Source organism: Aphelocoma coerulescens (assembly GCF_041296385.1).
Source record: "Aphelocoma coerulescens isolate FSJ_1873_10779 chromosome Z unlocalized genomic scaffold, UR_Acoe_1.0 ChrZ, whole genome shotgun sequence".
Taxonomy (NCBI): Eukaryota; Metazoa; Chordata; class Aves; order Passeriformes; family Corvidae; genus Aphelocoma; species Aphelocoma coerulescens.
The window spans coordinates 28,027,820-28,042,167 of record NW_027184085.1 but is presented as its reverse complement, the minus strand read 5'-3'; the positions used below and the strand labels follow the sequence as shown (position 1 = coordinate 28,042,167).

General features: G+C 39.7%; 1 protein-coding gene across 1 annotated transcript; it reads right to left on the bottom strand.

Annotated features, from left to right (window-relative positions):
* Nucleotides 1–4,467: 4,467 nt before the first annotated feature.
* Nucleotides 4,468–9,984, bottom strand: LOC138103019 (monocarboxylate transporter 2-like). The gene is made up of 4 exons (XM_069000955.1): nt 9,936–9,984; nt 8,401–8,544; nt 6,484–7,287; nt 4,468–4,679 (listed from the first exon to the last, which is right to left on the bottom strand). Exons 1-4 carry the CDS (start codon nt 9,982–9,984, stop codon nt 4,468–4,470), a joined length of 1,209 nt encoding a protein of 402 aa, XP_068857056.1.
* Nucleotides 9,985–14,348: the final 4,364 nt, after the last annotated feature.

Below are 14,348 nucleotides of genomic sequence, written 5' to 3'. Positions count from 1 at the left end.
TACACCCATTAAAGTTTGAAACAACACAGTTTTTTCAGAGGGGAAAATAAAGGGTACAAGAAAAATGAACAGTGAGGAGCATAAAGTTACTAATTTGGCCAAGTTATCCCAGATGAACTCAGTAGGAATTTCAAAGGTGAAAGAGGTGCAGGGAAGTTTTTGTAAATATCCATGTGGGTAAAACTGTAAATGGACGCTATCACAGTCTGCCAAGCTCCCAAAAAACATGCCAGCCTTTGTGCATTTTGAAAATATTATAGAGTTCCTTATCAAGTCATGTGTTTTCCTGAAGAAAAGCTTCTGGAAGAGGATGTTAACTGAAGGGCACTGTTTGATCTTGTGAGAATCAAAATGGTAATAAAGAAAATCCATGTGATTTGTTTGTGTAGCAAAATCAGTCTCCTACCCTTATTTGCCTCAAATGATGTGTGGGGCAAAATGTCAACTGCTTGAATATTTTGTGTTCTGAATGAATCTGTTGTTAATAGTACAACAAAAAAGGGGAAAAAATAACAACTTTTCATGGATCTGTGGTGCCATCTGGAATGTAAATGCAGAATGCTGCTATTGAGGAGTTGAATGGATGGATGAGGACGTGAATCACCACATCCTGATTCTGATCTCAAGCTTTTTACAAAATCTTACTTCTCTGATGTAGTGCTGCTAACTCCATCATTGTAAAGTCACTGGTATTGACTATATAGATTCCAAAGGTGCTACCTTTTCAAAAATAGTATTTCAGGAGAAGTGGGTGGAAGAGGAGTACTTTGGAGAAACCCCGAAGTAACCCAGGTTTTTTTGTGATTGCTAAACCTGTGGCAAACCCAGGACACTGATGAATCTTGGTGAAAGGTAGGAAATAAATGCTTGTAGTGTAACTGAAAATGACAGGCCTGACCTTTGAAAAAGAATAGCTGTTGATTGGTTTTGTGATGTTGACATTGTGATTCCATCTTTCTAGGACAAGATCCTAGGATTTTTATTAATTTACTTCCATTAATTGATAATTATTTTTCTCTGACATTTGAGGCTTCCTACAGCAGACAGAGCAAAGAAACACAAGTACCTTGACACCTGATATAGTAAAGACTTTAGTTTTGAGTTTTATGGGAAATTCAGTGGAAACAAGTATTTCACTGCTAAATCTACATTAACAGTAACACAGTACAGTAAGAGAGAATAAGGAATTATATCCCTTTCAGTTCGTCCTGAGGATCTGTATCTCTCCATGGTTTGGGGACTTACTTTGAAGGAGGTATTTGGCTTCCAGGCTGAAGAGTTCCGCTATAGGCCAGATTTGAAGCTTTTTGAAAATAAACTATTCCTCAACTTGTTCCTGCCTTGACTGAAGGCCCTTCCAGGGAGTAACATATCCTGTAGACTGCCTTGCTCAAACACCATAAATACATTCATCCTGAAAGCTTGGTTCATGACAGAAACTTCCTCCTCAAGTAATTTCCAAGTGAAGCTGTGGTCCTTACTGTCAGACCCATCTTCCTCTGCTCCATCCCTGAATCTTACAGTAAGGAAGGAATGGTAGTCTTAATCCTGTAGCAACAGCGTCAAAAGTAAATTGACTGAGGGGAAACCTCATTGTAGTCTTCAGCATCCTCATGAGAGGAAGAGGAGGGGCAGGCACTGATCTCTTCTCTCTGGAGACCAGTGACAGGACCCAAGGGAATGGCCTGAAGTTGTGTCAGGGGAGGGTTAGGTTGGGTATCAGGAAGAAGTTCTTCAACCGGATGGTGTCTGGGCACTGGACCAGGCTCCCCAGGGAAGTGGTCACAGCACCAGCCTGACAGTGTTCAAGAAGCATTCAGACAACACTCTCAGGCACACGGTGTGACTCTTGGGGTGGTCAGGAGCTGAACTTTGATAATCCTGATTGAGCTTTTCCAATTCAGTAAATCCTATGAGTCTATGATTTGACTTCTTTTGTGCCATTAAACAAATACATAGCAACATGATGACAGTGTCCAAGCGACTAATACTATTTAGTGCATTTAGCAAAGAAAATATAAGCATGACTTTTCATTTCTCACAAGATCCTGTGCAGGCTGGTGGGAACCTGGGGAAATCTCCAGCCTGAGCCCTGACAGAGCCGGTTCTGAGCTCAGACTAGGCTGCTCAAGACTTCACTCTGTTGGGCCATGAAAGCCCCAAGGATGGCATCAGCATGACCACGCTGGACTATGTCCCTGCTGCTGGGCTGTCCTCTGGCTTCAGCCTGAGCTCCTCCTGTTCAGCTTTGCTGCTGCCTCACCCTCACACCATGCACTGCTGTGAACAGCCCAGCTGCACCTCCTCTATCCTTCCTGTTGATGCTGGGGATGTTGCTTGGTGCCCCAAAGCTGCTGCTCCCCCTGGCTGAACCAGTCCTGGTTCCATAGCCTCTCAGTGATCCTCTGCTGAGATCAGTCATCTTTGTCAACTTCTTTCCTGTGCTTGCTGCTCCAAAATGTATGCATAACTGTGAAGCAGAGGGGAACAATCATCTCGCTTGATCTATTCCTTGTGCCCCTGTTCATCCAGCACAGCATGCCACTAAATGCCTTCTTTACTGCCCATGTCAAACATCAGGACATGTCAAAATAAATTAGTGACAGGGCTTGTAAATAAAATATAGAATTTTAACAGAATGTCAGAGATGGAAACTGCATCTATTAAACATTTCCCCATTCTTCCCACCTCCAGCAATACCACTTCTATTTTATGAAGAGTTATACTAAGTAGTGGAAAACTGCAGAAGACTGAAGAATAATACTCCTAGAAAAATTCAAATTTTTCAATTGATAAATTTGAAAAGGATTTTGTCAGGTATTTCAGAGCCTTACTACAAGACTTTGCCCACCCAGGTGTGTTCCTCCCAATATGTTCTGCAATCAAGCTCTTACAGGTAGTTGATTTATTAATGATTCTGCTGATTCCCTGTAAGTTACATTAAATTTTTGAAATACTTGTTCTTATGAGACAAGAAGTAATTATTTCCCATGAGAGATTTATGTCAACTTGGCTTCACAGAGGAAGTGTTTCAATGGTAAAAATTTCTGAAGTTTGTAAGTAGAGCAGATATGACATTCATAATAGTTTGAAAGCTTTAAACAGTTGCTATGGTTTTTTTCCTTTTAATGTTTCTTTCTAAATGTGATTCAGCCTTTTCTTCCTTAAGTTCTGTCTTCCCCCTGATAAAATAAAATTACAAAAAAACCAGTTGTTTGGATACAGACTCTTTTTTATTCTTATAAGTAGAGTATTTACTCAAAGTATTTGCCTTAGGATAATTGGAACATGGGACTGAAGGGGACCTCAGGAAGTCATCTAGTCCATACTACTACTTGGAAGCACATATATTTAGATTCTTGATCATGTGTTACTTATTCTCTGATGCCTCTGTGTTTTCATATTCTCCCCATAGTCTGCATTGTGACTTAACAGGCTACAAGGAAGCTTGTACAGAGTTACATAACTCTGCCTTTCTGTGAATGATATCAATTACCAATTGTCTTAACAAGGAAAGGAATTAATCATGTCTTCTTTATCTCAACCTATTACAGATTTGAAGGCTGTTCTCGTGCCCTGTAAAAAGTTTTGTCTTCTAAATCAGACAAACTTTATTTCTTACACTTTTTCCTTGACTGTGCTTTCTTAATCTTCTCATTTATGTTCCAATTAATTCTTTGCAACTCACGTACTTCTTCCAGTTAAAGCCTTGCAAGCATCATTATCTCCTCTATATTACTGTAACACACAAAGGCATTTACTATTTTTAATACAGGGTTGCATTTGGGATTGTTACTCAGTTTGAAGTCCACTGTGGCCTTAGGTCTTCTCTAATATTCATCAATCTTTCTCCATTTTATGTGGGTATATTTTGCTTTTTACTTCTGATATCTAGGACTGCATTTCTCTCTACTGTATTCTATTACTCATGTAACTTTTACCTTATATCAGGTTTATTTATTTATCTTATTCCAGCCCTGCTCTGTAGAGTACCTGCAAACCCTTTAGCTCAAAACTGTATTCATTTACTTGTGCTTTCACATCCAGCTTGTTTACTGAAAATACTGGGCACTACTTCCCCAAGTAAATATCTGTGAGCTGATGCCTTTTCCTCTTTTTCAGTGATAGCTGCAGTCTGCATTTGGGGGTAGAGTTTCTATCTGCTGCGTACATGCTTCATGGCAATTTAATTTACACCATGGTTTCCCTAGTTCATTTAGCACTGCCCTGTGGGACTCTGCTGAAGACTTGCATAGTCAAAATGCAACTTCAATATCGAAATAATATGGTAATGGTTACTGCTCTAGTTTGCATGTACATTAATTACTTTCTTCCTTTGTTTCAAACATTCCTACCCAAAACTTCTGTTGTTTTGTAAATCCTACTAGTAGTGAGTTTGGCAAAAAATAAAATACTTCCATATGTCCTGAAATGTTGTCAGAGGTCTCATGTAGTCACACCACAACATCATGCTCTCAACCTTCTGGTTTGATGTTTCAGGAGATGGAGGGAAGGGTAAGGTAATGTTGACTTTTCTGGTTTAGCTCTAATCTTGCTTCCTTTATTTTTTCTCTGTTGGAGTCGATCTAAAATAACTAAAAATCCAGCTGATAGGACAAGAGTGGCTCCTGCCATGTAGAAGCATGCTCTGTAATCTCCAGCCATGTCCACAATCAGACCTGGGGAGAAACAAATGACAGCAATGTGATTGATGGAGAACAGGCTAATGCAAATTAGCTCAGCAGTGTGAATATATCCTCTCACAAAGACAGTGTGCTGGCTATGTGTTTGTCTTGCAGAGTTCTACATCATGAGCACATGGAACATCACCCCACTAAAGCATTTTTGAAATACAATTCACATCTCATTGCTTTGTATATGTGCATTACTAGTGAAACAATATACTACACAGTTTGAAGCACTTTCCCACCTAAAGTGTGGCAGACAGTGCAGGTACTGGCAGAAAAAAAGACAGACCATGCAGCTGTGTATCTGAGTAGCTCCATGTTCTGTGGTGTAGCTGTTGCTGTAATTTGGACCATAACTACAGCACGAGTTAGTTTAAAGAAGGAAAGGAGATTCGTCTGCTGGAGACAGAGCTGGAGAATTTGTCTGACGTGTTATGGGTTTCTGGTTCGTCATTTTACAAAGAGTCACAGATGTTAACAAAAAGACCTTGGTTTTCAGGGAGCTTTAAGCCAACCAAAGTATGTAATGCCATTGTGTACTGTACTGAGAAATCTAGTATAGTAGTAGCGCTGCAGCAGTGTGTCAGCTGCCCTGTGGGTATGATGGCACATTCTTTTGTGGGCTGATGAAGGCTGCTTGCTTGTGGGAAGTTTGTCCATGCTTAGGGTACTTCCTAGCCCACATTCTAAACTAACATCAGCCCAGGAACCATGAACTCAAATGTTTTACATTTTACACTTAAAGGAGGAGAGGAGAGCTTGAGAGGCACTTAGGGTTCCCTGCTCTTCCATGCCTTTTTTGTAGATTACTAAATAGACAAAAAGGGGCCACACTGGTCCCCAGATAGTTAGTACTGGTGACCAGCCACTATAATCTGTATTTTATTCAGATCTTTCCAACACACTTTTGATACTGTTCTGTTTCAAACCCTCTACAAATCTTCCTGATTCCTGTATTTTCAAAAGTGAATTAAAATGTTCTAGTATTCAGTCGGACTCATTTGCAACCTATCAGCGATGTCATTACCACAAAAGTCACTTGTAGTGCATGAACAATGGTCTTTGGATGAGGAATCAGATCTGCATTGTACAGAACACACAGGTCAATTTTTTTTGCCATATCACTTTTTAAAGTCGCTACAGCTTGCAGTTCCTTTGTCTTGCATTTTTCCAAGATGACTATATCTCGTTGCCAGCCCATAAATCCATGTGCTGTCTCATTGTCTAGTCTTTCTTCCCACTGCTCTTATGTGCTGCCTTCCCCACTTATTATACTAGTTGGCGCAAATGCTGTCTAAAAACAGCAGGCATCTCTCTGAGTATTTCCTTGAGGTTTAATAGCCTAATGTTTCAGGCTGTTCAATTTGAACTTCTGTAGAAACCCTCCCAACAATACCAGCATTTCTGCAACATCACTAGTCTCAGATTTCAGTTTCTCCTCTGAAAGTGTGGGTCTGCTGTTTGTCCCAGAGGCACACTTTCATAGCAAGACAGTTGGTGGCCATCAAGTGGCATTATGTGAGATTCAGGAAGCAGGAAGTTCCACCATGTGAACCCTGCCTTTCATCCCTGTTTTCTCATTGAAAAGGTATCTCTGAAATCACAGAGAAGAGAGGGAGCAAGATATTTTGAAGAGGATTTAAACTGACTATTTCTTTTTTATATACGTCTTGCTCAGATACCCCTGAGCTAAAAAACAGGGAATTTTGAGTGCAGATCCAGATCTTTCCAGTTTGTATTACCATTCCCCTTTCTTCTTGTAAACTGTATTTGGCATAGAGTTGTCTTAACTTACCCGCAAGAGGAGGCCCCACAAAACCTCCAGTGCTTCGGATGAGCATGAAAAGCCCTAGAGCACTGTCGAATTCTGGCATGCCTACAACATCTGCCAGCACTGTAATGTGAATGGCGACTGTTGTACCAAAGAAGAATCCGTAGAAGCCAGTGAATATTGCCAAGGAAAGGTAATTGTTAGCCAGTGGCAACAGCATCAGGGAAGTACTGATCAATGTAATCGTCATTGCCAGCAAATGAATGGTTTTGGTAATATGGAGGTTGGCATACCAGCCACACAGCAATCTGCCTCCAAAGTCCACTATAGCCAAAATGGATAGGAGAGATGCAGTCCATGATTCATCTATTCCCAGGCTGTAGCTAAGTGGAACTAAAAATAATGGAGGAACAAAAAAACTCATAGCGGCTAATACGCCAAAAATGGCATAAAGTGCAAATTCTGGTCGCCTCACAAGCATCCAGTTGAAAGTTTTGTGTGTGATAGGAGACTTATCTTCTTTGTCTCTCCTGGATGTGCTGTTGTGAAGTGGTGTTTCAGTTTTACAATGGCTGGCCTCAAGGCAGCTGCTTGCCAGGGGTCGCATCAGTGTTCCACAGACACAAATATTGAGTTGGATGCCACCTATGATCAAGAGGGCACCTTTCCATCCATATTGACTAATCAACCACTGGAAAAATGGCCCAAACGTGAATGCAAAGGCACATTCTCCAGCACTGGCAATAGCATTGGCCAAAGCCCTTTTCTTGGAGAAATAGTGGCTAACAATGCTAATGGCTGGTGTCCACGAAAAGGAAATGCCAAGACCTGAAAATCACCAATAGAAATAGCACTGGTTAGATACTGTTGAGGTATTTTGTGAAGGTGGACATTAAAGCAGTCAGTGCTCCTACATTTACAAAGTTAAAAAGTGTTAGAAGGAAAACATTTTTGCCTAGCAGAAGCATGAGCTTAGCTGGATTAGATGTAAGAGTATATTTGTGATGTTATATTCTGTAAGTTGTATATATTCAAGCGAAAAAGCAGGAACATGAAGTATATATATTATTACATTCTCACTTTAAAAAAAAAAAAAAAAAGAAGTTGGTTTCACAGCCTTGTCAGTGCATGAGAAATCACATGGTCATGGGGTTGAAGCTAGACAGATCTCAGTGCCCATGCTGTCTGCGCTAAGGTTGGTACTAGGTCAGACCAGCAGGTTAAGCTGAGCTGTGTTCAGGGTAGAAAGCGAGGCAGGACATGAAGGAAGCTGGTGTATTGCCTCTGTTTGCTCTTCATTTTCTCGCTTGACTGCTTTGAGCAAACTTAAAACCTGCTCTAACTTAGAGTTATTTTGATGTCTCCCTAGACTTCAGCAGCCCAGGACTGCCAACGGGCTCAAATTCCAGACATTTTCTCAGGCATCCAGTATGGAATTCAGAATGGTTTATATTATTCCCTGCTAGCTTTGCTTCCTGTTCCAGGAAAATCTGCTAGCTGTTGGAGACAATTTTCTGGCCTGGTTTTGCCTGGAGTAAAGGAAAGGACTGGAATCAAATGGAAGCCTGGGACTTTGTTCAAAACATAAGATGATAGAAAGTACAAAATCTCCATGTCTTATAACTTCAGCACCCTTTATGAAGATTCTTTAAACCTTCACAAAGCTCTTGTCTCTGAATGAAAAATAAAATACTTAATTTTCTGCTTGCATATCATTTGCAGGTGCAAATTACTGGCATCTATTTGTCATCTTCATTGTTGCAGGTTTCCTGTACAAATTCTTGTTTCCAAAGTGGGACGGGAGGGAAATCTCTTTTAAAGAGCATTGCTGGTTCTAGCTGCTCATAAAATCAAGATAGATACCAGATTTTAAAACTCCTACCACTAGCACCCTCAAATAATATGTTGTTGGAAGAAAGCCATAAAGCCATAAATTCATACCTTGTAGGAAGCCGGTCGTTGCATACATCCAGACCATGTTGAATCCAAAAAACCCCAGTGCCATTCCTGAAAAAGCCAGAAGTCCTCCAGTGATCACAACTGTCCGATGGGTGTATTGTACACATAGTGAACTGGCAACAGGGGCTGGATCAGCAGCAAAATTGGAGAAAGAAAAATACATTAGGAACAATAATCTGATTAACACAGCCAAATAAATAAAACATTTGGAGGAGGACTAGCCTTATAATGCTTGACACAAACAGCCTTAACTCTGCTGGATGGGGTAGGAGGTCAATCAAAATTTCAAAATTGTATCCTTGCTGTTAGAGAAATGACTGTCCCTGAGGCACAGATTTGAAAATATATTTAACATATGTGGACTCTTTTAAAGGGAAAGAGCATTTTAGTGCCTTCCTTATTGTAGGACAGTTCTACTGATTTTCATGTAAGTATGCAACTACCACCATGACAGAACCTCATGGACTGTTTTAGCAGAAAGTGAAACTTCAGCCATAGAATCTATAGGTTCATCTATAAAAACTGTATTATTGAGAATATATTATTGATGTGGCTGGCATGAAAACTTTCTGGAGAAAACTAACTTTTGTTTTCTAGAATTTTGCAAAAATCAACCCTTAATGCAATTTTAAAAGTTTATAAAGGACCAAAAATTAGGGTTTATTTTGTGGTTATTCTTTTCACAGAAAATTGGCAGTTCATTTCTTAAATAATTATTTTAGTGGTACAGTTTCTCTCAAGAGACTGCAGGGACTCTTCAACAGAAGGGCAAAGGTGTAGGTGGTACAGATCTGATGGTGCAGCTGCTGCTTTGGTCTCTAGTCGCTGTCTGGAAGCACCTGAAATGTCAGGCATATTTTTGCTTAATTAAGGATTAGTTTTACTGCCTGGCTGTTTTTCCATCAGCATCACAGAGTTGAGTTCAAGGCCGTAGGATTTCTTTAAATAGCCATGGCCACTAGGGGATTCCCAAGTACCACCAGCTCCCTACAATGTGTTAAATATCCTGGCAGCTGGAGTTGGTGCATAAAACGGAATTCCATTAACGAGGACCAGGCGTCTAAATTGAAATAAGTAGGAAGACAATGATTAAGAGAGAGCAGCTAGCAAGGACACAGGATAACTTCCATGAAAGTGCTTGAAGACAAGAAAAAGATCTGCAGTTGGAGCAGGAATACTACCAAACCTCAATTTTTAAATAGCAAATAAGAATAAACAGGCAGACATTAAACATGGGGTAGCAAGAGAAAGAAACTAGCCACAGAACTGGAAATGGGTAGAACAGCTAGACTCCAGAGTCTGAAAGAGTAAGGGCAATACACAGAAAACACACAAGCAATGGAAAGGGATGACAACCAGAGTGCAAAGAGAAAGGTGTTGGGAGGTGTACATCAGTACCGAGAGAAGGCTGGTCAAGGTGATGGGGAGAATCCTTGCTGTAGTAAACTGAACAGCCTGTTGCAAGTGCAGACCTTGCGAGTGGAAGCACATGCTCTCCTTCGACACAAGAAACAGACCTGCTGTTGAAAGGATCCAAATGGGAAAAAATAATAATTCAGTGATCATCCTTCATACTGAGCCAAATGACACTTAAGGTTTCCCAGAGATACATATTAAGAAAGACTAAGCCAGGCATGGAAACATGATCAAAGAACTGGAGGCTCAGGTGATCTTCATCAGGAAGTCTTGTGGTCCCTATAAATGAAGCAAAGGCAGGAGAAGATGAGGACAATTATGTATTGACCTGAGACATTTATAAACTACTATACAGAAGGGGTTTGGAATGTTTGACCATCAAGCTTTATTCACTGAAAGAGGATTATTTTCAAAGTGTTTCAAAGGATGAAAAACAGTTTCTGCTGAAAATTATAGCTGCCCTTTTTGAAGTAGGCTGGCCTCACACTTGGCTAGGCAAATACTTTTTTGCTGGTTTATACTTGATATTAATGTGTCTTAAGCTGTTTTCCTTGATACATTCCTATATAATGTAAATATATGTTATAACAAAACAAAACCTAACTAAAACAGGACTTAGAGGTTTTTTCCTCCTATGGTGGCTTTTTCTTCTCATGAAGCTCAAATGCCTGAATGACAAAATAGTATCACAGTATGTCAGTGATATGTCTAATTTGTAAACCAAATAGATAGATTACCATTTATTAATTTCTGTGGCCTGTGAAGCAGGTTTTTCAATGATTTTTTTTCAGTTAATTACATCTGTCACTGTAAAGCAAGCATCAAGGATAGCAGTTTATGGAACTGATAAAATCTTTTCAACTCATGACTTACTTTATCTTTTTACTTTGACTTGGGGTTACTCTTTTTTCCTTCTGAATACACTTTTCAAAGCAAGATCAGCTGCTCTTGATGTTTGGAAGTACTGCAGTTCCAAGCAATAGTACTGATAGGTGTGGACTGAGTAGGATGCATGTAATTATACAGTGTCTATGTAATGAAGTGTCTTCATAAACAAAATTATGATAGCATTTATTATGTAAGGATATTTACCTATTGCAACCATGTATCTCTATGAGAATATGCAGAGCAGACTTCACAAATTCTGTAGAGTTCAAGCCTGCACATGTTTGGAATCCTCACCATCATGTGAAGGATCATGCAGTTTACAAGGGCACTAAGGACTCTCTAAACAACCAAGTTGAGTCAAATGCAGAATGTTTCCTATTTTTCCTTCCTTCATTTGGTGAGATGTGGTATTTGACCTGTTCTCATAGCTCACTGCCTTTAACTGGGATAGTTCACTCTCTCTTCTCCTACTCTCTGCTTGCATGGTCATGTCTTTATTGACCTCTCTCTGGGTGAGCTGAAGTTTTTTTTTTTTCTTTTTCTTTTTAACTCTTGGAGTCTTCTGGTAGATCAGTAACTTGGAATCATACAGGGGTAAAGAAGATACAGGATTGGTAATACATGCAAAGAAAGGGGATCTTGGTGAAGATAAAAGGAGAAGTGGGAAAAAGCAGGACTGACATTCATTCTGGTAGCAGATGGTTTACCTGCCAGACAGGGTCACAATCCTTATGTTTTGAAGTACTTTGAAAAAGTGACAGTCACTCTGAGAGATCAGTGAACTTGCACAAACTGGTTTAAGAGCTTGATTCAACAAGCTCTGTGGCTATTAGAATTATCTCTAATGAGTTTAACTCAAAGCCTGTAGCAAAACTTAATCATGAGTTTAGGTACGTGATGTTTTTTCAGGCAATCAGATTCCTGTGTCTATAGAGTTCTGTTATTAGCCCATTCCATATCTGAGGCAGCAAATGCCAATTTTCTGTAAGAAAATTTTCTGTGTTTTTGATAGAGACAGAAGAAGGAAGTCTAGACCTTATATGTTTCTGGGTGGGTTTTTTTAAGGAAAATTTGCAAACTTGCTCGGGTAGTTAATACATTAAAATAAAATGCTAGAGGAGCACTACTACCTACCTCCTAAATGAAAGACAGCAATAGTTACTGATGTGATCCAGGAAGTGGTGCTTGCAAGTTCATCAAAGTGCTGCTGGATTTCAACAAAGAATAGACCAAAAGTCTTGAGGACAGCAACAGTGAGGCCCATCACCATGAAGGCTGACACTACCACAATCCATCCATAGCCACCGTCTGGTGGATTGCTGTCTTTAGCCTGCATGTTTTCTAATTCTCAGATCTTCTCTGGATTTTGAGTTGTTTTTTCTTTTTTTTTTTTTTCCTGGAGTGATAGTGATGGTGATGAGGTTTTTTAAAATATCTGCAAATTGGTAGAAGGCCCATTGTTAAAGAAATTAATTAAAATATTCTAGGAATGGCTTACACAAGTAATTACCAAGTTAAAACACAACATGCATTACAGTGGTTTGACTGAAAATATTACCTGGGGAACAGATGCCCCAAAAGACAGAAAACTGAATAAAGAAATTAAAGAAAAAAAATAATAATTCAAGTACAGAGTGAAAAAAACAAAAGAAGCATGCAGATGTGAACAAAGGAGAGAAGACAATGGGAAAAGATTCAGACATGAAGATTTTCAAAGATAGAAGAATTTTAGGGTCCTCAAAATTTTAGCATTTATAATTATTAATTGTTCCTGCACCACTAAGCTTTTTTGCCAAAATGGTTCACATCCATCCTTGTGAAGTTATATTCATAGGCAAGAACATCTTATTAAACACAAAATTGAAAAAGTGTATTTCCCCTTAAAAGTTCTGTGACAAACTTGCAGTAATCATGCAGTGCATGGAGGACACGGGATGTGGCTGGAGGGAGAGAAACATTCATATATTTTTCTGGTTTCTTCATGGACACTAAATTCTGAGCAGGCATGTTGTACAAGATGCAGAAGACCAAAAAAGACCTATCTCAGGAGGAGAATGGAAACTTGAGATAGCTGAAGATGTACTGTACTTAAAATTATTCTTCCCTCTGTGCAGCTGGGAAAAATGAGCTGCATGAGGGAATCCATACCACTTGAAATTTTCAAAGGAGCAGTCACTAGTCCTGTGATGTGCTCCATTGAGGTACATGATCACAGGAGGACTTGAATCACTGCAGCAGAATGGGGAAAAGAAGCCATCAGAGCCTTGTAGGGATCAGAATAAAGATCATTCTACTGCCATGGGTCTGGACTGATGCGGCACTGGACACATTTGCACGTCCTAAAAAATCTTAGAACAGCCACAAGAGAGGGAGAGACTGCTTTGTGTTGAGGTCTATATGAAAGAATCATGTAGGTTTTCATTCCCACAGTTTCTGAGTGACCTTAAGCAAGTTGTTTGATCTTGCTGTGCTTGTTTTCTCAGTTGTCAAATGCAGCTGATGCTTTCAAAGGTCATAAATTTTGTAAAGTTGGAAGCATTAATACTTTTATTAGTGCTCAGTTACTATAAGAAAATACAGAAATTATATCAAGCTGTAGCCATGTCTTCTGACAATTGAAGCAGCACGGTCATAAATTTGTTTGAGGCCCGGAAGAACATAAAAAGGATGCAACACTCAAGCTAAATGAGCCTGCCTAGGTAGAGTGATACTGATATTTCTGCATTCTGCATGAACATGCCTGGGCAAGGGATTACGATTTGTGCCACAAGTCAGATAGAAGAAATCCTGCTACTTACCAGGCAGCACCCAGACTAAAACAGGCATGATAAAATCTATTTCCTGACACCACCCAGCACCTTTCACTTTCCCAGTAGGAGTATAAACTGGGCCTTACTGCTCACAAAACTTAAATGAACAGCATGTTTCCTTACGACAAATACATCTTTTATGTCACAGCTCAGAATTCAACCTTCAGTTCCTTCCAATGTTATGTGTAACTCCAAAATAAAATTACTATTTCAGTTGCATGATTAATTAATGAGGTTGTTATTTTCCAGCAGCCCTACAGATTCGAAAGCAGTGCAGCTACATACTTAAGGGAATTGTTGGAATGCCAGAAGAGGGCAGAAGAAAGCATAGATATTACAATAAGAGAACTTGTTTCTGACACCATGGTTTGCTTTCTTCCTCCTTCACTTGCAAGAGAAAGTTTATTATAAGATGATGCAATGCAAACACCCTAAGCTGAAAAAAACCTACATAGGATCTCCTTTTGCTCTTAGCTATTGAGTAATGGTAAGCAGTAAGGTATTAATATCTTCACTTACTCATTTTTTCCCTGGAGCTAACCTTCTAAATAAAAAGGAGTAAAGACCTGTAGAGAAACTGCTCCTTCTGTTGTGCCTGGCCATACACAAGATCCCTCAAAAATTTAAAGCTGTGCCTTGAAGCATAATCATTCTGTCTAGCATCCCACTGACTCCTACCTCCAAGATTTGTCCTGGCAGCTGGAACAGATGTCCTGTGAGACAGGGGCTTAAATCAGAAAAGCCTGTGCTTGGTGTGTGCATCACCAAGAGCAGGCAGCTCTGTTAGTAGTGTCATTATGCACATGGCAAAATTTG